This window comes from Microcaecilia unicolor, chromosome 1 (genome assembly GCF_901765095.1).
Source record: "Microcaecilia unicolor chromosome 1, aMicUni1.1, whole genome shotgun sequence".
In the NCBI taxonomy this organism is placed as follows: Eukaryota; Metazoa; Chordata; class Amphibia; order Gymnophiona; family Siphonopidae; genus Microcaecilia; species Microcaecilia unicolor.
This window is the reverse complement of record NC_044031.1, coordinates 260,733,106-260,756,644: the sequence shown is the minus strand read 5'-3', so window position 1 is coordinate 260,756,644 and position 23,539 is coordinate 260,733,106. Positions and strand designations below refer to the sequence as shown.

Below are 23,539 nucleotides of genomic sequence, written 5' to 3'. Positions count from 1 at the left end.
ATTTAGTCAGCTAGCTATCACTTCACACATTCCTTGCTCCCCACACTCAGCTGTGAATATTGCTTTCACAGCACCCCTAGCCCTGGCCATCCCAGTCTTGTCAAGGACGTGCCAATCAAAAGTGTGGCACCACCTGAGTCACCCATGTATAAAATGTTTTCCAAATTAAGGCCTTGATGCTGTAATAGGAATTCATGCAAAGCAGGTTTTAGCATCTAGAAAGACTACAACTGAAATTTTCTTCTCAGATTTTGCAAAGAAAATTTAAAACATCTTTATTTCTATTATGAGATGTAGTTTTTCTTGTATGTGAAATTTCCCACAGAAAAATATGCACAGTTCTTATTACCAGGCACTTTCCATAAAAGTCCTTGCAATTTCATTAATTGTGTGAAAGGCTGTGCCTTCTTAGTCCATTGCCCTCATAGGCCCTAATTCTCAAATGTCCTGCGCTAAAGCAGAAGTGTAGCCAGGTTTTGATGTCAAGAGGAGCAGACCTATTGTAAAAATAGGTGTCAGTGCAAAGCTGAAAGGCTGATCGGCATAGGCACCATTTCATTCAAAATCTGTTTGGAGGGGCGTCTACTTCCTTTGCACCCCACCTAGCTACACCTCTGCACTAAAGCCAACAGCGCAAATCCCATAGCACAAGAACAGCGCAAAAACCTAACTCTCCAATAAGCAAATGGTATTTAAATTTGTGTGCTAGCAGCCCAAAAAGGAAGGGGGAGAATGTGCCTGGCACATGCATAGAAAGATTTTGAGGTAAGCGCAGCTCTTGTGTGCATGCCCAGGCAAAACCAGAAGTGCAAGCTCACATCAGTGCTGTTCTGCACCTTTAAATATTAGCTTTTCAAAAGCTGTTTGCACTTAAATTTTTAAAAGGCTCATATTTAAGTGTAGATAAACAAGCGCCAATGTCTGCTTTCACTTTTACTTTTGTTCGGACTTGCACATGTATTTCTTTCTCACTATCAGGGCTTAGAGGCTGCATGAGCTTCCTTACACTTCCAAAACAACTCAAAACTGGAAGTTTAATGTCAGAAAATCAGAAGAAATCCTCTCCTCAAAACTTTCAATGCCACCCTTGAGCTGGCGGTATGTTTTCAGCATTAAGGCCAGCATTTTTTTCTGCACTGTTGTCTGAGCATTGGGAGGGAATACCAAGTAACATCACTGACATCCTTTTCAATACATTTAAATACAATTTGCAGCCATCTTTGGCACTCACATTCATACCTGCACTAGATATTCTGTGAACATCAACATTTGCACTTTCCGATGCTAATCACCTCTAATGCCAGGATTAGGTTTTGCCAAAACTGAAACCACTCAAAAATCTCCTAAATATTAGAATCTTTGGTAAATTCAACTATCATTACTACTACTACTACTATTTAGCATTTCTATAGCGCTACAAGGCATACGCAGCGCTGTACAAACATAGAAGAAAGACAGTCCCTGCTCAAAGAGCTTACAATCTAATAGACAAAAAATAAATAAAGTAAGCAAATCAAATCAATTAATGTGAACGGGAAGGAAGAGAGGAGGGGGTAGGTGGAGGCGAGTGGTTACAAGTGGTTACGAGTCAAAAGCAATGTCAAAGAGGTGGGTTTTCAGTCTAGATTTAAAGGTGGCCAAGGATGGGGCAAGACGTAGGGGCTCAGGAAGTTTATTCCAGGCGTAGGGTGCAGCGAGACAGAAGGCGCGAAGTCTGGAGTTGGCAGTAGTGGAGAAGGGAACAGATAAGAAGGATTTATCCATGGAGCGGAGTGCACGGGAAGGGGTGTAGGGAAGGACGAGTGTGGAGAGATACTGGGGAGCAGCAGAGTGAGTACATTTATAGGTTAGTAGAAGAAGTTTGAACAGGATGCGAAAACGGATAGGGAGCCAGTGAAGGGTCTTGAGGAGAGGGGTAGTATGAGTAAAGCGACCCTGGCGGAAGATGAGACGGGCAGCAGAGTTTTGAACTGACTGGAGAGGGGAGAGGTGACTAAGTGGGAGGCCAGCAAGAAGCAGATTGCAGTAGTCTAAACGAGAGGTGACAAGGGTGTGGATGAGGTTTTTGGTAGAGTGCTCGGAAAGAAAGGGGCGGATTTTACGGATGTTGTAAAGAAAGAAACGACAGGTCTTGGCGGTCTGCTGGATATGAGCAGAGAAGGAGAGAGAAGAGTCAAAGATGACCCCAAGGTTTCGAGCTGAGGAGACAGGGAGAATGAGAGAGCCATCAACAGAAATAGAAAATGGGGGGAGCGGGGAGGTGGGTTTGGGGGGGAAAATGAGAAGCTCGGTTTTGGTCATATTTAATTTCAGGTGGCGTTGAGACATCCAGGCAGCAATGTCAGACAAGCACGCTGAAACTTTGGTTTGGATGCAAGGTGAGATATCAGGGGTAGAAAGGTAGATTTGGGAGTCATCAGCATAGAGGTGGTAGGAAAAGCCATGGGATGAGATTAATGAACCAAGGGAAGAAGTGTAGATAGAAAAGAGGAGGGGACCAAGAACAGAACCCTGGGGTACGCCGACAGGCAGAGGGATAGAAGTAGAAGAGGATCCACCAGAGTGAACACTAAAGGTGCGGAGGGAGAGGTAGGAAGAGAACCAGGAAAGGACAGAGCCCTGGAATCCAAGTGAGGACAGGGTATCGAGAAGTATGCTGTGATCGACAGTGTCAAAAGCAGCGGAAAGATCAAGAAGAATGAGGATGGAATATTGACCTCTGGATTTAGCCAGTAATAGGTCATTGGAGACTTTAGTAAGCGCAGTTTCGGTTGAGTGGAGAGGGCGAAAACCAGATTGTAATGGGTCAAGAATAGCATGTGAGGAGAGAAAATCAAGGCAGCGGCGGTGAACAGCACGCTCAAGTAATTTGGAGAGAAAAGGAAGGAGGGAGATGGGTCGGTAATTAGAGGGACAAGTAGGGTCAAGTGAAGGCTTCTTAAGGAGAGGTGTGACCACAGCATGTTTAAAGGCAGCAGGGACAGTCGCAGTGGAAAGTGAGAGGTTGAGAATGTGACAGATAAAAGGAATAAGAGTAGGAGAGATGGCATTAAGAAGGTGGGTGGGAATGGGATCAGAGGAACAGGTGGTACATTTTGAGGAAGAAAGGAGAAGTGTAGTTTCCTCAATAGTAACTTCAGGAAAGGAGGAAAGGGAATGAGGGGAAGGAGAGAGAGGGGAACGGACTAGTGGAGGGAGAGCTGGTGAGGTAGAGAAAGCAAGGTTTATCTTTTGAACATAACACCAAACCAAAGAAAAAGAACTGATGATCTGCACCCCATGTACCTCTAGGAATTGTTCTATGTTTTCTAGAAGTTCTATGTGCTATTAAAATAACATGAACCCAAACATTGTAGATTCAAGAACATGAATACATTCTAGAATAAGTTTGAGAATCCTCAGAAGACACCACTTTCGGCACATTCAATAATGAGTTTAGCCTAGTGGCATAGCGTCTCCTCATCGGAAAATCCCTTAGGTAACTATTTAATGGTGCAATTGCAAACACACATGCTACAAAAAGTGCTCAAAGCTACATGTGCTCGCTGCTACAAGTGCTCTAAATCAAAAAATTGTTTAAAAGAACTTATCTTAAGTTCCACTCCGTGATAAATACTGTTGGAGTCCTCTTTGGCTTTCCCTAGATAACGCCCGACACCGCGGGTTTCAATGTTTTCATCAGGGACTCGGGTTAACATTTGCCCGTCTCCCCTTCACAACAGTCTGTACTTCCGGACATCGGTAATTCTCCCGGATGCACTCGATTGTTCTTCACAGGCGCTTCTTAAAGGTTGCGCGATGCTGTCTCATTATCATGACGTCACTGTGTCAACAAAAATACAGTCTCAAAGATAGATTCCTATCCAGACCTATTGAAGACCCAAAGGGTGACATTAACTAAATAAATAAAGTCAGTTACGTCTTATTTAGTCTAACCTATCATGAACAAGTTCAAAACATACATTGAGTACCTAACGAATGAGAAACTACTGTTGGACTTTGAAAAAGCTAAATTCCAAACGTATCAAAAAAATGATAAATTATCCAACATCAAATAAGCACGGGAAAATGGAACACCATAATTAAATCATAGAGTTCCATTCCACCGATTCATTGAGCCCATAAGGACTCACTGTCTGCAACCTATGAATCCACCATTGTTCTCTTCTGGTTAGGGCCGTCATACGACTTTATTTATTTAGTTAATGTCACCCTTTGGGTCTTCAATAGGTCTGGATAGGAATCTATCTTTGAGACTGTATTTTTGTTGACACAGTGACGTCATGATAATGAGACAGCATCGCGCAACCTTTAAGAAAACATTGAAACCCGCGGTGTCGGGCGTTATCTAGGGAAAGCCAAAGAGGACTCCAACAGTATTTATCACGGAGTGGAACTTAAGATAAGTTCTTTTAAACAATTTTTTGATTTAGAGCACTTGTAGCAGCGAGCACATGTAGCTTTGAGCACTTTTTGTAGCATGTGTGTTTGCAATTGCACCATTAAATAGTTACCTAAGGGATTTTCCGATGAGGAGACGCTATGCCACTAGGCTAAACTCATTATTGAATGTGCCGAAAGTGGTGTCTTCTGAGGATTCTCAAACTTATTCTAGAATGTATTCATGTTCTTGAATCTACAATGTTTGGGTTCATGTTATTTTAATAGCACATAGAACTTCTAGAAAACATAGAACAATTCCTAGAGGTACATGGGGTGCAGATCATCAGTTCTTTTTCTTTGGTTTGGTGTTATGAGGATTAGGTTTTGAGCATCAGCCTCATAGAGAGCACATAGGAGCCCTTTTACTAAGCTTCATTAGGGGCTAATGAAGCTTAAAATGGCATACTGGATGAGCTCAGGCATCCTGTGGTAACTGCTGAATCTGCGTGCGCTAAACATATGCTAAAAAATATTTTAGTTTTTTTGGAGGGGCATGTCTGGGGGCAGAGAATGGGCATTCCTATGCTAACCAGTTAACTCAGCTATATTAACGCATGCTAACTGGTTAGCTCTTATCGATGGGTGGCGGGAAGTGCTCAAACGATACATTTTTTTAAATGGCCATGCGCTAATGGCAACATTAGCATATGTCAAATTATGAAGTAACGTGGTCAACAGGACACGTCCAATCACACCAGGAAGACAGTAGTAGTAGTTACATACAGTTTATTCCATAAAATGGATAAGTATGTTGACTCGACACGGCACCATGTTTCAGGCAACGTGCCTGCCTCAGAAGTCTACAAAATACAAATAAATAATCATTCAAACGTGTATCATCAAGTTAAAAAAATGACCATGAATAAAAAATGCCAGAGAAAAATAAAAAAAAACATTCAAAAATCAAAAAGCCAAATAGGTATTTATTTATTTATTTGTAGCATTTGTATCCCACATTTTCCCACAGATTTGTAGGCTCAATGTGGCTTACATTTGCCGTAATGGCGGTTGCCATTTCCGAGTAACTGAGTACCAAAGGCATTACATTAAGGTGTATACGTACTTGATAAAGAGGATTGCAAAAGAATACAAAAGAAGAGTACAACCGGCATTTCATTATGTACAAATGTAAAGCTTAGAAACCATAAGAGCTTGTGGTCCTCGTTCCTCCACTTCCGTGGTCGATACTAACATTAGTGTGTGGCCATAAATACAAAAAGGCCATTTTTACAGCTGTGATAAAAATAGGCTTAGTGTGAGTGAAAAAAAATGCATAAGCTCTAAGGCCACTTTTGCCCCAGCTTATTAAAAGAACCTGTTAGATATTTCATAGAACCAATGTGTCCTCTCAAATTCATTGGCTATGAAAGCTTTTGGTTTTCTTGCAGGGTTTAATTTCCTCTTGTCTCCACTGGTAGCTCCTGCTCTGAATCCTTACAGCAGCACATGCTGCTCTTGTTTTACAATGTGAACTGGTTCAATTAAAGTTGCCAGAGGGGATGGGAAAGCAAGCAGTAGAGAGAAAATGGTGACAGTCCCTTCAGTTTGTAAGAGAATGTATTTAACTGGATGGTATTTATACCTCACCTCCTGGCAACCTGCTGCAAAATCTTTCACTGCCTTTTGTGATTTTAGGAGGTGGGAAGGACCATCTGTAGCTGGCAGCTTGTTACCCATTATACTCCACTCTTAACGTAGCCTGATTTCAGGGATCCTGTAGATCAGGGATATGTGGACAGTACATAAGTACATAAGTAATGCCATACTGGGAAAAGACCAAGGGTCCATCGAGCCCAGCATCCTGTCCATGACAGCGGCCAATCCAGGCCAAGGGCACCTGGCAAGCTTCCCAAACGTACAAACATTCTATACATGTTATTCCTGGAATTTTGGATTTTTCCAAGTCCGTTTAGTAGCGGTTTATGGACTTGTCCTTTAGGAAACCGTCCAACCCCTTTTTAAACTCTGCTAAGCTAACCGCCTTCACCACTTCACCACCAGTGGTCCCTTTATAGTCACATACAAGTGTGCACTTAATCAAGCGTGGTGACCAGAACTCCATTCCAGTTGTTAGAGCTTTGCTGGCGTAGTTCTTTCTTTCTGCTATATGATGTATGGTGAAGTATATCCATGACGAAAAACTTTTTTTTTCCCTGCTGGTCTGCAGTAATGCTGCTTAAGACACCAGAAGTGTGTTACACCTACATTTCTCTAAAGGGGGTAAAGGACCATCATTATTGTCCTAACTGCTTAACTAGCATCACACTATTGCTTTAAGTGGAAGGTTCCACCATACCAGCTTCGCTAAATATAAATATACATCACCAGTCTGACACTCCCAACTGCTGCTATTGTCCAATATATTAATCGTGTGAAAAAAATCAGTCAAATTGTGCTGCCCAAAATCAGAACCAAAAATAATGTAACAAGTAATTCAATCAGTGTGAAAATGCTATTAGAAAACACTTATCTGAATCCAAAAAATATGGCTGACCTTCACCTGGAATGAACCGCCATATTTAGGAGTCGGTAAGTGGTCCCATTTAATGCCACATTAGGCAATTGGTACTGTATATTATTATTATTATTACATTTGTACCCCTTGCTTTCCCACACAATGCAGTAAACAGAACACGTTAACTGCCAGACGCTGTCCATGCCCTCTTTCCACCCATGCATTGCCTCCTAACACAAAACACGCTTAGTGCATGGTTTGCCATGCGCTGTGAAAATACTGCAAAGTCCCTCAACGCAGCTCTGCACTAGGCATTAAGGGCTGGATTCAGTAAATAGTGCCCACAGTTAGGCACCAGAAAGATCTGTGCTAAACTCATATTCTATAATGGGTGCCCTACACCAAGCGCCTTGTATGAAATAGCGTTTAGCGCCAATTCCCATGCCCGATTTTGGGCATGAGGACTTATGCCTGCTGAAACCTGGTGCAAATCCTGGTACACAAGTTAGACACATGACCCTGGAATTCTACAACACTGCATCTAAATTCTGGAATGATCTGGACCCGGCCATGCCCCTCCCATGGCCACACCCCCTTTTGAGTTGCGTGCGAGACAGTTTAGGCATGCAGTGTTATAGAATATCATGCTGGCAGATGCGCACACAAATCCTAATTAGTGCCAATTAATGTCAATAATTGTTAATGGTTCACTAAGTTTGTGTGTGGATCTGGGATCTGAGCCCAAATTCAGGTAACCTTTATAGAATCCAGGGGTAAGTACTTACCGTGGTTTAGTGAAAGGGCCCCACTGTTGAACCAGCAGAGACAGTCAGACATCACTTGCAGCGTTCATCAAAACGCGAGTTTGGAACTTCTCTGTCAGACCTGCTATCAGATGTTTTTTTACATAACATACATGTACAGAATGACACAGGGATAAAATTTGTCCCTGTCCCCACCCTATCCCCATGGGTTCTGTCTCCATCCCCACCCCATCCCCGCATGCCCCGTCTCCGTCCCCGCCCCGTAGTTTCTGTCCCCATCTGCACCCCGTCCCCGTGGGCTCTGTTCTCATCTGTAGAAGCCGCGAACACTTCTGATTTTATATTTAAATCTTTTTATTAAAGTATAAAAGGAACAACATGTTGTGCAACTGTTGTGTGTAAATTACAAATAGAAAACAATAATAACAACAAGCAGCTATAATAAACCCTCCCACCACCACCACCCCCGTCTACCCTTCCAACCATACGCCGGGCCCCCTCCCTACCCATCTTCAAATCATTGCTCAAAGCCCACCTCTTCAATGTCGCCTTCGGCACCTAATCACTACACCTCTTCTCAGGAAATCTCAACTACCCCAACTTGACATTTCGTCCTTTAGATTGTAAGCTCTTCTGAGCAGGGACCATCCTTATTCATTAATTTGTACAGCGCTGCGTAACCCTAGTAGCGCTCTAGAAATGTTAAGTAGTAGTAGTAGTAGTACCCCAAGAAATCCTAATACACCCTGTTAAAATGTTCAGGGGTACAAAATACAACCTGTTTTGTATGCCCTAGAGGGGAGAAATATGTTCTATGAAGCACTGTTATGATTTTTTAAATCTGTGGATGAATAAGAAGTCATCAACAATCTCAGGATTCACTCTAGCTCTCCTGTCTTCCACAGTCCCTCTTGCAATGGAAAATGTTTTCTTAGAAGATGTGCTGGTAGCAGGATGTTCAAGATCTCCCATGCAAATTTTGCTAGCTGTGGCCAGCATGTTTGCTTGTTTTTCCCAAAAATAAAAATATTGTCGTCTGCATCAGTCAAACATAAATAACAGTCCAGTTCATTAACAGGCTTCAAAGTAAGAAGTGACACGGGGACAAAGTTTGTCCCTGTCCTCACTGGCTCTGTCCCCATCCCTGCCCTGTCCCCGTTGGATCTGTCCCCGCTCCGTCCTCGTGGGCTGTGTCACCATCCTTATCCCCGCGGTTACTGCGGGTCTCTGTCTCCGTGTCATTCTCTAAACATAGTATAGTAAGTGATGGCAGATAAAGACCTGAACGGTCCATCCAGTCTGCCCAACAGTCACACTCGTTATCAATTCATGAATAAAATCAACAACGAATATGATATTATATACTTTATCTTGACTCTTTCTTTGGTGTTTCTTGGACGTAGACTGTAGAAGTCCGCTCAGCTCTATCCTAAACTACAAGATTCTATGTATGGTGCCCAAAATTTTACATCCGAGTTGCTTCCATATCATCATGCCGATCAATCCATAGACTGGTGGGTTGTGTCCATCTACCAGCAGGTGGAGATAGAGAGCAATCCTTTTGCCTCCCTATATGTGGTCATGTGCTGCCAGAAACTCCTCAGTATGTTCTCTATCTCAGCAGGTGGTGGTCACACACAGCAGCAGCTCTGGCTAGGTCTCCAAGCCTAATTCTTAGGTTTTGTTGAGTACCTGGGGTTGAGGGCTCTTCTTGAGCAAGTGCAAACCTGGTGGTGCCAGGTCCCTCCTTTTCTCCCCCCTCCCGCTGGCTCCGTTTAAAAAAAAAAATTTGAACGTCCTTTAAGGGCATTTATTTCAACGTTTATATCAGCGTTTATTGCAGCTGCTCACTGGGACACCAGTTCATTACAGCTCGGAGCGAGAAGCAGGTAATTTTACCTTTTTATAGCGGGCAGGGGGTTCCCCGTTCGGTCTCCATGTGGCTTATGGCGTCGGAGGGCGAGGGCGCGAAGATTCGCTCCCCGGACCGCGTGTGTGCGTCTAGCGGGGATGCGGGGGTTTCAAAGCCTGACTCGCCTTTGTTTGGGCGTCAGTTTGGAGTCCGGTCAGTGTCACGGTTCTTCCTCCGGTGCGGCGGTTTTTTCCCGCCATAAGCGCCCATCCCACGCTGCTGGCCCCCCCCCCCCCCCCATTTTGGCCGGCCACTCTGCTCGGACGGCTTCTTCTTGGGCTGCCCTCGAGGTGGGAGACGTTAATGCTATGGTCGCAAGAAAGTGGCGAAAGTTAGGCGCCGTTCTTTCCGCGCGGCTCCTTCTCGGAGTTTCGCGCAGGACGCCATTTTGGATGCGCAGCATGTTTCTCCCCCGCTGTGGCAAGCGCCGGTTGAGGGTGCATCTAGGGCCGTGGCCCAGGCGGCAGAAGTGCACAGTCTAGGGGGTTCTCCCCTGAGTTCATTTTGCTGCTGCATCAGGCTTTTCTTATGCTAAATGCTGCCCCAGCTCCCCCCTCTGATCAAGGGGTTGAGGTCTTCGGAAGCAAACGCCCTCGGGTGGACTTCCAGGCCCTAGAGGACTCTGTCTCCTCTGATGTAGATGAGGGCAGCGTATCTGAGTTCTCCCAACGGTCCTTTGGGGATTCCTTGGAGGAGACTGATTCCCGCTCGGGTGGAGCGGATGACCCCTCTGCAGCACGGATCTTTCGCTCAGAGGATTTGCCCAACCTGTTAGTGCAGGCCATGAGCATTTTGAAGATTTCCTCTCCGGAGGACGTCTCTCCCTCAGCCTTTGTTGGCTCTGCCACTATGCTGGGGACGAAGCGCCCGCCGAGAACCTTCCACGTACATGAAGCCATGCACACCTTGATTTCGGCTCGTTGGGATTTCCCAGAAGCGAGCCTTAAAGTGGCTAGGGCTATGTCCCGCCTCTATCCTCTGCCTGAAGGTGAACGGGAGGCCTTTCTTGGGCCTACCGTGGATTCTTTAATCACTGCGGTGACTAAGAAAACGGCGTTGCCGGTGGAAGGTGGCACGGCCCTAAAGGACACCCAAGACAGGAGATTGGAGGCGGCTTTAAAGTCATCCTTCGAGGTGACTGTTTGAAGTTTGCAGGCCTCAATTTGCGGCTCCTATGTGGCCAGGGCGTGCCTGACGCTGGTGCAGCGGGCTCCCCCCTCGGATCCTTCCTTGAGGGCTGATTGGCCAGCCCTAGAATCGGGCTTGGCCTACTTGGCAGACTTGCTGTATGATGTCTTGAGAGCCTTGGCTAAAGGTATGGCTCAGACAGTCTCTGCACGGCGGTGGCTTTGGCTAAAGCACTGGTCTGTTGACCACGCCTCTAAGTCTCGCCTGGCTAAGTTGCCTTTTTAAGGCAAGCTGCTCTTTGGGGTCGAGCTGGACAAGATTGTGACCGATCTTGGCACGTCTAAGGGCAAGAGGTTACCGGAGGTCAGGGCTCGGGCCAGTGGTGGCCGCCCCGGTTCCCCCAAAGGACGGTTTCAGGAAGCCCGTCGGTATCGCCCGGGCAAGTCGGGCTCCTCTGCCCCCTTTTCCTTCATAAGGAACTTCTCCCCCAAGCAGCATTCCTTTCGCAGAGACCGCCGTCCCGGAGGTGCGTCCTCCGGTCCTCCCCCAGGGTCTCGTACCCAATGACGGGGCGCTGGTCCATGGCCCAGAGCAGATTGGAGGACCCCTATCCTCGTCTCTGGGCGAGTGGATCAGGGTAACTTCAGACGCTTGGGTGCTGGAAGTCATCAGAGACAGCTTCAAGCTAGACTTCTGCCGACCCTTAAGAGACGGGTTTGTGCACTCTCCCTGCAAGTCTCCGGTCAAAGCTGTGGCAGTGCAGCAGACTTTGGACAATCTGATCCGCCTGGGTGCGGTTGTTCCGGTGCCAGAAGATCAGCTTGGTAAGGGACGTTACTCCATTTACTTTGTGGTACCAAAGAAAGGAGGTTCTGTCCGGCCTATCCTCGACCTCACAGGGGTCAGTCGGGCCTTGTAAGTTCGGCACTTCTGGATGGAGACTCTCTGCTCTGTTATAGCGGCAGTGCAGGCAGGGGAGTTCCTGGCATCCTTGGACATCAAGGAAGCTTACTTGCATATTCCCATCTGGCCTCCTCATCAACGCTTTCTGCGTTTTGCAGTTCTGAGCCGACACTTCCAGTTCAGAGCCCTCCCGTTCGGGTTGGCTACTGCTCCGCGGATTTTCTCCAAAGTAATGGTGGTCATCGCGGCCTTCCTACGCAAGGAAGGAGTACAAGTCCATCCTTATCGGGATGACTGGTTGATCCGAGCCCCCTCTTATGCAGTGTGCGGCAGAGCTTCAGACCGGGTGATTGCTCTTTTGAGCTCCCTGGGGTGGATCATCAACTGGGAGAAAAGCCAGCTGCGCCCGACTCAGTCCCTGGAGTATCTGGGAGTTTGATTCGACTCCCAAGTGGGCAGAGTGTTCCTGCCAGACAATCGGATTGTCAAGCTTCAGGCTCAGGTGGACAAGTTCCTAGCAGCCTCTCCTCTTCGGGCTTGGGACTATGTGCAGCTGTTGGGCTCTATGACGGCCACGATGGAAGTAGTGCCCTGGGCCAGGGCCCATATGAGACCTATACAGCTCTCTCTGCTGCAGCGCTGGACTCCAGCTTCGGAGGATTACGCTGTGCGCCTTCCCTTGGATCGGGCGGTGCGCAAGGCGCTGAGCTGGTGGCTGAGGCCAGACAAGCTGTCCGCAGGAATGCCTCTTATGACCCCGGAGTGGGTTGTCGTCACGACGGACGCCTCTTTGACGGGCTGGGGAGCCCACGACTTGGGAAGGACAGCGCAGGGGCTCTGGTCCCCTGCAGAGGCAAAGTGGTCTATCAACCTCCTGGAACTCAGAGCCATTCGGTTGGCGCCTTTGGAGTTTCTCCCGGTCCTGGCGCTGAAGCCAGTACGGGTCCGGTCGGACAATGCCACGGCTGTGGCCTATTTCAATCCCCAGGGAGGTACCATGAGCGCCCCTCTAGCCTAGGAGGCCATGTAGCTATGCCTGTGGGCGGAAGTCAAACCTGGAACAGCTGTCGGCGGCCCACATTGCGGGAGTCATGAATGCTGCTCAGGCCTTCTTGGACATCATGAAGCGCTGGGGCCAGCCAAGCCTAGATCTGATGGCGTCATCAGCCAAGTGCCGCGCTTTTTCAGCAGAGGTCGGGACCCTCGATCTCTGGGAGTAGATGCTCTTCTCCAACAGTGGCCGACACAGGAGCTTCTCTATGTGTTCCCGCCTTGGCCCATGTTCGGCAGGGTGCTAGGCCGGGTGGCAAAGCATCCGGGCCAGATAATCCTGGGGAGTCCGGATTGGCCCAGACGTCCCTGGTATGCGGACTTGATCAGGCTCTCAGTGGACGACCCTCTGCAGCTGCCAGCGGAGCGGGGCCTGTTGCATCAGGGTCCCGTGGTAATGGAGGATCCCTCCCCCTTTGGTCTTTCGGCCTGGCTATTGAGCGGCAGCGTCTGAGGAAGAAGGGCTTCTCAGACAAGGTCATCGCCACTATGCTGAGAGCGAGGAAGCGCTCTACTTCTACTGCTTACACCAGGGTTTGGAGTACCTTTGCATCGTGGTGTGAGGCAGGCTCACTTTCTCCCTTCACTGCTCCAATTTCTTCAGTATTGGCGTTCCTGCAAGAAGGTCTGGAAAAAGGCCTGTCGCTCAGTTCCCTTAAGGTCCAGTTAGCGGCTCTTGCTTGCTTCAGGGGTCACCTGAAGGGTGCTTCCCTGGCCTCGCAGCCAGATGTGGTACGCTTTCTCAAGGGAGTTAATCACCTGCGCCCTCCTCTGCACTCAGTGGTACCTGCGTGGAATCTCAATCTGGTGCTAAGAGCCTTGCAGAAGCCGCCTTGTGAACCCTTGTCGAGGGCATCTCTGAAAGACCTGACGTTGAAAGCAGTCTTTTTGGTGGCTACCACTTCAGCCAGAAGAGTTTCCGAGCTCCAGGCGCTATCATGTCGAGAGCCCTTTCTGCAGTTCACTGAGGCAGGAGTGTCTATTTGCACAGTGCCTTCCTTCCTGCCCAAGATTGTTTCTCGCTTCCATGTGAATCAGCAGCTCTGTCTACCCTCCTTTCGTAGGGAGGACTACCCAGAGGAGTACTCTGCTCTCAAATATCTAGATGCGAGATGCGTCATCATCAGATACTTGGAAGTGACCAATGATTTCCGGAAGTCGGATCATCTGTTTGTGTTGTTCGCAGGTCCTCGTAAGGGTCTGCAGGCTGCCAAGCCTACAGTGGCACAATGGGTCAAGAAAACCATTGCAGCGGCTTATGTGGCCGCGGGGAAGGTGCCGCCTATCCAGCTGAAGGCTCACTCCACTAGAGCACAGGCGGCCTCGATGGCAGAGGCCGGGTCCGTCTCCTTGGAAGAGATTTGTAGGGCAGCAACTTGGGCATCGGCTCATACCTTCTCCAGACATTACCGCTTGACCGTGGCTGCTCGGGCGGAGGCCCGGTTTGGAACTTCAGTGTTGCGGTCAGGGATTTCTATGTCCCGCCCTGGGTGAGTACTGCTTCGGTACATCCCACCAGTCTATGGATTGATTGGCATGATGATATGGAAGGTAAAATTATGTATCATACCTGATAATTTTCTTTCCATTAATCATAGCCGATCGATCCATAGCCCCTCCCAGATATCTGTACTGTTTATATTCTGGTTGCATTTCAGGTTCAAGTTTAGTCTTCAGTTCCTGTTCAGGAGGACTTCGTGTTCAAGTTTTTTCAATGGGATTCTTCAGGAGTTGAGACGATTTTGTGTTACAGTGAGCTGCTGCATTCCTCTCCCCTTCGTTTTTACGGGGCTGGATTGAGACCTAAATTCTGCCGGCGCTCCCTCCCGCTTCGTGCGGCTGTAGGGCAGCTTTGTACCCCTCCCGCTTCAGCGGTGTTAGGGTCAGTCAGCTCCTCCCGCGGTTGCAGGATAAGCCAGATCCCCCCACATCGGCGGGTGTGGTGTCCCTCCCCCGCTCCGCGGGGATAAGCTGGACGGATTCCCCTCCCCCACTTGTGTGGGGATGAGCTGGGTTGATTCCCCTCCCCCGTTTCTGCGGTGGTGAGCTGGGCAGAGTGTCCCTTTGTGGGTGTAATTCTCTAAGTGCTGAGTCCTGCGGATGGAGCTTTGATATCGACATACTGAGGAGTTTCCGGCAGCACATGACCACATATAGGGAGGCAAAAGGATTGCTCTCTATCTCCACCTGCTGGTAGATGGACACAACCCACCAGTCTATGGATTGATCGGCTATGACTAATGGAAAGAAAATTATCAGGTATGATACATAATTTTACCATGTGGTTTTTAATTGAGTAATGAGCTGATAAGTAGCAATAATTGATCACTAGCAGCCAATTATTGCAGTTAATTAGCTCCAATTAGTACTTGCGCAGTGTCTCGCTAAGCGCTATTCTATACTGATGCGCATTCATATCTTTTAGCATGCAACTGAAAAGGGGGTGTGGTCATGGGAGGGGCATGGGCAGGTCAGGGGTGTTCACTAAAGATGCAAGTTCTAATATAGAATTTGGGAATCCATGCCTGACTTATGCACCACAGCTTACACCAGGTTTCAGTTAGTATAATCCTTGCACCCAAAGGTTCACGCAGAAATAAGCACTATTCTATAAATGGCGCCCAACTCAGGGGTCCTTTTACTATGGTGCACCAAAAAATGGTCTGTGCTGTTCTAGGCACATGTATTGGATGCGCGCAGGTCCATTTTTCAGCGCGCCTGCAAAATAAGGCCTTTTGTTTGGCCGAAAATGGACATGTGGCAAAATAAAAATTGGCTCGTGTCCATTTTCGGCCTGAGACCTTAAAGCCACCCATTGACTTAGAAGTAAGGACTAATGCGGTAATCGTCAGCTCATATACACTGCCGATTATCGCCCGGTTAGCGCCACGCAGTAGAAAATAAAAAATATTTTCTGACGCGCGTATCGGACGCACGTAAAAATTAGAATTACTGCCTGGGGCACGCGGTAGCCGGGTGGTAGTTCTAATTTGATGCGCGTTGTACACATGTAGGCACCTACACGTCTTAGTAAAAGGGCCCTTCAGAGCGCCGTTTATACAATAACGCTTAGCGTGGATTTTTTCAGCACCCAAATTTGGGCACCATTTACAGAATCTAGTCCAAAATCTGTTTGATGATAAAGTATGGCTACATACTTGTAGAAGGGATGATCAGTGAAGTTCCTTTCTATTATTTTAACTTGGTCTATTAATCTGTTTTCTGTACCAGCCGGAGTATGCAAATGTTTGCTTTTGGTACATTCCACCAAGCTTAAGGAACATGGAGCAAGACCAGGAATTCTGGCAGAAACTTCATCAGGTGAGTGTGAAGTGTAAAGCAATCTTTCTTTGCTTGTGATGGCTGGTTGGTCCCAATCACTGGCTCTGAAGAAGTGAAAACAGTAGCAAACTATTAGCTGCCCTGTAGTCTGGTTTTTGGATTATCCACAAGGACTGTTGTTCACATTTTCTCACATGTGTTTGATCTAGGAACCAGGTTAATCTGCATAGCTTGATTAGCCTGAAATTCACTATGCAGAAATCCATTCCTGCAGCATTGCAGTATACAGTCCAGGGGGGAACAGGAAGATGCCCTCTACAGGATACAATGAAGATCAAAAGCAAAGCAGAGGGAGACATGACTTTCTCAGGCAGGGAGAATTCAAATTGAAACTCTTTGTTAGGCACCAAAGCTGAAGAAAGGCTCAGCTTTTGGTGCTTAATAAAGAGTTTCAGCTTGAATTCTACCTGCCTGAGCGTCCTGTGTCCCTCTACTGTGCTTTTGATCTGCATTGCAGTACACTGTATGTCAGCATCCTTAACCTATCTTTTAAAGGTTGCAGTGTCTTTATTGAAGCGTGTGTTGTCAGACTTCTTCAGGCTGAATTAAGTAAGGCCTCTTAATACAGATTGTAATGGATCAGCAGTAATATGCATGCATCTGCAGAGCTCCAGAGTGACCATGCTGTCTATACCTTTGTGTCTAGACAGAGCATTGACAGTCTATGTCACACTTTGCACTGTCATCAGAACCTGGCTCCTATTGCCCGTGAATAATGCAAGGCAAGCAGTGCTTAATAAAAACAGATGTCTGATACCAAGTAATTCATAGTGGGTATTAGGAGCATGTCAAGCCCCCCCCCTCCCCCCCCACACACACACAAAAGATAAATAGGATATAGGGATAGATTGGAGAAAAAGAGCCAACAAAAGATGGTAAAATAGAGGCACAATCAAATCTATGATGACCAAATTCAGTGAATCAATTAGAAGATTTTTTTTTAAACCTATGTTTTATACCATGTGATCTCTTCATTGAGTCCCAAAAGGTGAGACGCATCACCTCCTTGCTTCATAATTATGACATCCAAAACTACAAAGTGCAAATCTTGCACAGTATGATGTTTAACCTGCCATTGCTCCACTAATAGAGCCTCCAGTTTATTTTGTCAAATGATGCTCAAATGTTCAGCTATACGGAGCTTTGCTTTCAATTGTGTTTGTCCAATGTAGTATAAATTGCAGGGACGCATAGCACAATAAACAACTTGTGATGTATCATAGTCTTAAAGATGGGTTAAATAAAACTGCTGTTTCAATCTGCTACTATATCATGTGCACAGCAAGTGCAATGAGCACATGATCTATGTCCTTTAACGGTTTTCCAAAAGTACACAAAGTCTTGACCCATCAAATGCTTGAAAAGCCTTGACCCAAATGCGTGCACATTTATTGATTTACTGTTTTGCTTTCATTGATAGACCCATGAGGAAGACAAACAAATCTTTATTGTAGAGTTTCAACCTAATGCAATGCCCGACAAAGGCCGTGTTTCGCCCACAAGGGGGCTGCATCATGGGCTAGAAAGTAATAAACAAAATTACAAATATAAAAAATTACCTAAAAATACAAAATTAAAATGAAAACCATGACATGTAAAATCAAATATAACATAGGTATCACAAATACATGTGTATTAGACAATAGTAATAATAAATAACCAATAACTTTAATTAAAAAGTACTTAACTTTTATCTCACATCTAATGTTTGAGAACACAAATATAAATCACATCTGCATTTAGCACAGAAAACCATAAGGAATCATTCAAAACTACATATTATCTTAAAATCATTAGAACATGTATTCCAAAAATGACAAACATATGTGATGTAGTAGGAATAGGATATATACCTATGTAATGTAAATACTGATCTTCACCACGAAAAGCTTTATAGTGTATATAAATCTTCAACACAAAAAAACCTAAAAAAATAAATAAAAAATACCAAAGCTGATGTCTAATACATCAAAAAAGGAAAACCAAACAACTCAAATAAGTAATGTAAATTGAGAAACAAGCATTAAAGAGGTCTTTTACTAAGGTATGCTAGTGTTTATGCCTCACACTAAAAATCAGCTGGCACTAAACCAGTGGTTCCCAAACCTGGTCCTGGAGGCCCCCCAGCCAGTAATGTTTTCAGAATACCCACAATGAATATTTATGAGAGAGATTTGCAGGCACTGCTTTCACTGCATGAAAATCTATCTCATGAATATTCATTGTGGAGATCCTGAAAACCTGACTGACTGGGGTGCCTCCAAGACCAGGTTGGCATTTAGCACCAGCTGATTTTTAGTGTGAGCTAAAAACACTAGCAAACCTTAGTAAAAGACCTCTTTAATGCTTGTTTCTCAATTTACATTACTTATTTGAGTTGTTTGGTTTTCCTTTTTTGATGTATTAGACATCAGTTTTGGTATTTTTTTGTTTATTTATTTTTTAGTTTTTTTTGTGTTGAAGATTTATATACACTATAAAGCTTTTCGGTGGTGAAGATCAGTATTTACATTACATAGGTATATATCCTATTCCTACTACATCACATATGTTTGTCATTTTTGGAATACATGTTCTAATGATTTTAAGATAATATGTAGTTTTGAATGATTCCTTATGGTTTTCTGTGCTAAATGCAGATGTGATTTATATTTGAGTTCTCAAACATTAGATGTGAGATAAAAGTTAAGTACTTTTTAATTAAAGTTATTGGTTATTTATTATTACTATTGTCTAATACACATGTATTTGTGATACCTATGTTATATTTGATTTTACATGTCATGGTTTTCATTTTGTATTTTTAGGTAATTTTTTATATTTGTAATGTTGTTTATTACTTTCTAGCCCATGATGCAGCCCCCTTGTGGGCGAAACACGGCCTTTGTCGGGCATTGCATTAGGTTGAAACTCTACAATAAAGATTTGTTTGTATCGACTACTGATCTGCTCTGTTTGTTTCCATATTGGAGTTTACGGATCGGCTGCCTTGTTGCTTCCTGGGTCCCTTTCTCTACAGTGCATTGCACTGACCACTAGGCTACTCCAGGGACCTCTGATTGCTGCTCTAATAGGCCTGGCCGTAACATCTGAAGCTATCATAGAGGCTAGTATGTACTGTTTCTTTCACATCTTTGGAGAGGTTGGAGGGGGGTCAGTGACCATTGAGGGAGTAAGGGGGGAGGCGTAATTTCTTAATCCCTCCAGTGGTCATCTGGTCATTTAGGGCACTTTTTTATGAATTAGTTGTGATTGAAACAGTTCTAGACCAAAACAGCTAACCTTTAGCCCTGGACGTTTTTGCTTTGCTCCATCATGGCAGAAAAATGTCAAAGTTTCATAGAAAAACATCCAAATGCCACTTTATGCCATTTGAGACACTTTTCTCTTTTGAAAATGAGCCCCATTGTTGTATAAATATAGTCATCTATGATTACATAATGTTTACTACTTGAAATATTTTTATAATACATGCATAGTTTTTATACCGAATCTGTATACCTGATGTTCCAACCTCCAATTGGTATCAGTTGTTACCACAGTGGTTTGATCACCACAGGGCTAGTGTAGGTTTCTCACACTATGAAGGGAGGAGGCTCCAGCATTAACCTGAAACCCACATGGCTGGTAGTAGGACTAGTAGCTGGGACATAGGACCAAGCAGCCGCTCTAAACCACATCAACTTGGTTCCACATACACAAAGAGTCCTGGTGACCAGCAAATAAGTTCTAACTGGGAAGCACTGCTGGAGCAGGCAGGGGATTGGGAAGGCTCCTACAAACACCAGTAAAACAATTGTGGTGGCCGCAATGATCACTCCATCCTTGCTTAATGGCATTGCTGTCCCATGTGCCCTGTCTCACCAATGCCATCTTTTTTTGGATGGTGCTGGTAGTGGTGGTGATGGGGATACTATGGCCACTACAGTTGTTTTGTGGCTGTCTTCTACAGAGTTGTGGATATTAACATAGATGTAAGCAGATGCTGTATCAGTAAATGATGGACTCCTTTTCGTGACGAATTTACAATCACATTGTTATACCACTCTGGCAAATAATCCAATTCCGGTTTCCTTTTAATTTTATATTAGGGTGGAGTCACTACAGGCTGCTCAAAATTATTAATGGAATGTCAGTTGATATGCAGAGGGTGTGCATATTAATAGGGCCACTCTAAAGAGGATCTGACTCTTTTAATGGCTGTCCATGCTGCATAATTTAATTCCCTGATACTAACTGCTTCAAAGTGCAAGGGAGAAATTAGTGCAGTGGAGAACAGGAAGCATATTTTCTCTCCACAAACTGTCTGCATGTTGTGTAAAAAGTGTGGACTTTTACTCTCATTGAGAGTGGGCAGTTTTCTGACAACTTATTTTACGAGGGTGAAGCGCTTTGGAAATTGGTCTCCTCATGTTCAGCCTATGTGAGAAAGAGAAAGCTAGACTAAATGAGTGTGCCTAAAATTTCCCAAGGGATTTTTGAGTTTGTTTTTTTTTCTCAGAATATGGATTATGCATAATTTAAAAAAAAAGGTCTATTATAAGATATATAAATGAAAAGGGAGTGTGTGTTGCTTCTTGAGCAAATATTGTAATGAAATGAAATTTGATTTTGCTGCAGAGCAAATTTGTGTTTGCACTTTTTAAAAGGCTTGCTTTGTTAACAAGTGTGATAGTGCCCCCTATGGATAAGAGGGAAAAACAACTTTTCACAAGATGGGAAATGTTCAGGCCAGCACATTTAAATGTAGTAGCATAAAACAATGACTCCAAACATACAATTACCAACTCTATAACCATTTGCTGCCATTGTCTTATAAAAGGTTTACATATATTGTATAGCCATTTTAACCCCCCAGTGTGTGAATTTTAGTTCCAGACGTATAACAGTTTTTGTTTCATACATCCTGTGGCATTATGCCCCAGATTCTACATATGAGGCCAGATTCTATATAAAGCACCTAACAAATCGCGGTAAACATTTCTGCCTAAGCGTATTCTATAAGCGTCACCCAGATTTATGCGCGATATATAGAATATGCTTAGTCGATATCACAGTGCTTAAAAGTAGGCGCGCCCATTTACACCATTGAAAATGTGGCGTAAGTCCCTGCACATAGATTTACATGCACTGGGCCATATTCTATAACAGTGCGTGTACATTTTGGAACACCCACAAAATGCCTATAACCACACCCCTTTTTGTCCGCGTGCATGAAAATGCAGATGTAGTGCATTACAGAATATGCTTAGCAAGTTATTCACGTAAGTTCTAATTATTACCAATTATGGCTCATTATTGCTTGTTAAGTGTTGTTAACAATGCTGATTGACTTATAAAGCCAATTAAGTTACATGCATTGCTATAGAATATGCTTAGATTTTAGCACGTAATGCTAGGTGCACTATATAGAATCCGGTAGATGGCACCCAAACTTGAGTGCGCTTCTGAGCTAACGAGCTGTTAACCATTGACCTTTATTGGCAACAGTTAGGATTTGTGTATGCATCTGGCTGTGGGCTGTTCTATAATGCTGGATGCTTAAATTCCATAGCGCACAACCTAAAAGGGGATGTGGCCATGGGAACAGTATGGGCAGATTAAGGGCATTCCAAAAGATTGTACGCAGTGTTATAGAATAATGGGTCTCTGCGCCCAACTTGGATGCTGGGACTTACACCAGGTTTGAGCAGGTGTTGGCACTCAGAGTTGGCTTGAGAATTGGCGCTAAGCACTATTCTATAAGGGATGTGCATCCTTTATATAATAACGCTTAGTACCAATCTTTTCTGGCGCCCATTTTTGAGTCAATAGAGAATCCACAAAGCGTGAAGAACTCAAAGAAGACCCACGGATACTTTGTAAAACAAACAGAAAAGTGGGCACAAAACCAGGAGTCCCAGAGACTGGATCACAGTAAAGCTAAAACCAAATTTTATTAATTAGTATATTTGACTCGACACAACCGTTGTGTTTCGGCCAAAAGGCCTGCATCAGGAGTCTACAAATAAAAACAGTAAAAATAGACATTTAACATAATATAAAAATGAATTGATATATAAATATAAATAAGACGTAGAATATTAATAAAAATGCAAATACAAATGCAAAATATATATCAAATGATCAGAACAACAGCAAAATCATAATAATAATACATGCGTAACAATTAAGAATGTTGATATGTATGAGAGAATAAATAAAACGAATAAACCAAATAAAACAAAACAAAATGAAAAATGTGTCAGTGGGGAAATAATTCTTAAAACATTATGCAACAGTATAAAACAGAAGAAAAAGTAGAAAAAAGGAAAAAACAAAAAAGAAGAAAAAAGGAAAAAATAAATAGGAAAAAAAGATGTAAAGAAAAAAATATATATGTATGTGGCGTAATTTAAAAATACGAAAAAGGACTAACCTAAATACTAAGGTAGACAGCTAATGATGATCCAGAATAAGAAATACTGGCGAATAGTGTATAAATGGTCTGTGAAAAAGAAGAGATGTACAAATATTAACAAAGTATCCAATGCAAAAATGCATGTACAAAGTATCCAAGAGTTTATGTACAAAGAATCACATGATTTGAAGCTAGCAGGAATAAGGTGTATATGGTATTAAACACCAGGCTGAGAAGTGACTGAAAAGAACATATATATACAGTATATATATATATATATATATATACACATGCATACATCCACATACATATTAATCTGTGGAAGGTAACGGAAGGATCTGGAGAAAATATTACGTCCGATAGACGAACTACCCAGATTGAAGTCATACAGACTAATATGGCAAAGGTGAAAAACGAGAAACAGATATCTCAGAGAAAAAAAAGGAGAAATAGCAAGGGTGAGAAACAGATATCTCAGAGAAAAAATATACCTTAAAAAAGACCTTTGTATTGAATCGTGGAACGGATCACTTGCGTGAAGGGTTCAGCAGTAAATTTGAAGAAACAGCTGATGGCAAATGACAGCCTTTATAAAAGGAGAGGAGAAAATAGCGGGGAAAAACGGTTGAGATACGTAATCGATGATGTGTAATCGCAATGGTCCAAGGGAACAACTGATGGTAATTGATAGCGGATGGTGATTGGTAGCACGCTTGCAGTCAAAGAAAAACAAAAGCAAGAACATAATGAATGACTTATGATCGCTATGGCTCAAGGGAACAGCTGATAGTGAATGACAGCACACTGGTGGTCAAAGAAACGAAAACAAAAACAATAAACTAGCACAGGAAAGAGGACAATGTGTGATCGTAAATGGTTCAAGGAAACAGCTGATAGTAATTGCACACTTACAGTAAAGAAACAAAACCATGGGAACAGTATGGGCAGATTAAGGGCATTCCAAAACATTGTACGCAGTGTTATAGAATAATGGGTCTCTGCGCCCAACTTGGATGCTGGGACTTACACCAGGTTTGAGCAGGTGTTGGCACTCAGAGTTGGCTTGAGAATTGGCGCTAAGCACTATTCTATAAGGGGTGTGCATCCTTTATATAATAACGCTTAGCACCGTTCTTTTCTGG

The 23,539-nt window shown here is 44.2% G+C and overlaps 1 protein-coding gene across 4 annotated transcripts in view; it reads left to right on the top strand.

Moving 5' to 3' along the window:
* GADL1 (glutamate decarboxylase like 1) overlaps nt 1-23,539 on the top strand; it is a 260,588-nt gene that overhangs the window by 168,464 nt on the left and 68,585 nt on the right. For all 4 annotated transcript variants that reach the window (XM_030205926.1, XM_030205918.1, XM_030205934.1 and 1 more), the window contains exon 14: nt 15,887-15,976. In XM_030205926.1, coding sequence (XP_030061786.1) covers nt 15,887-15,976 — 90 coding nt within the window. The remainder of the gene's footprint in view (nt 1-15,886; nt 15,977-23,539) is intronic.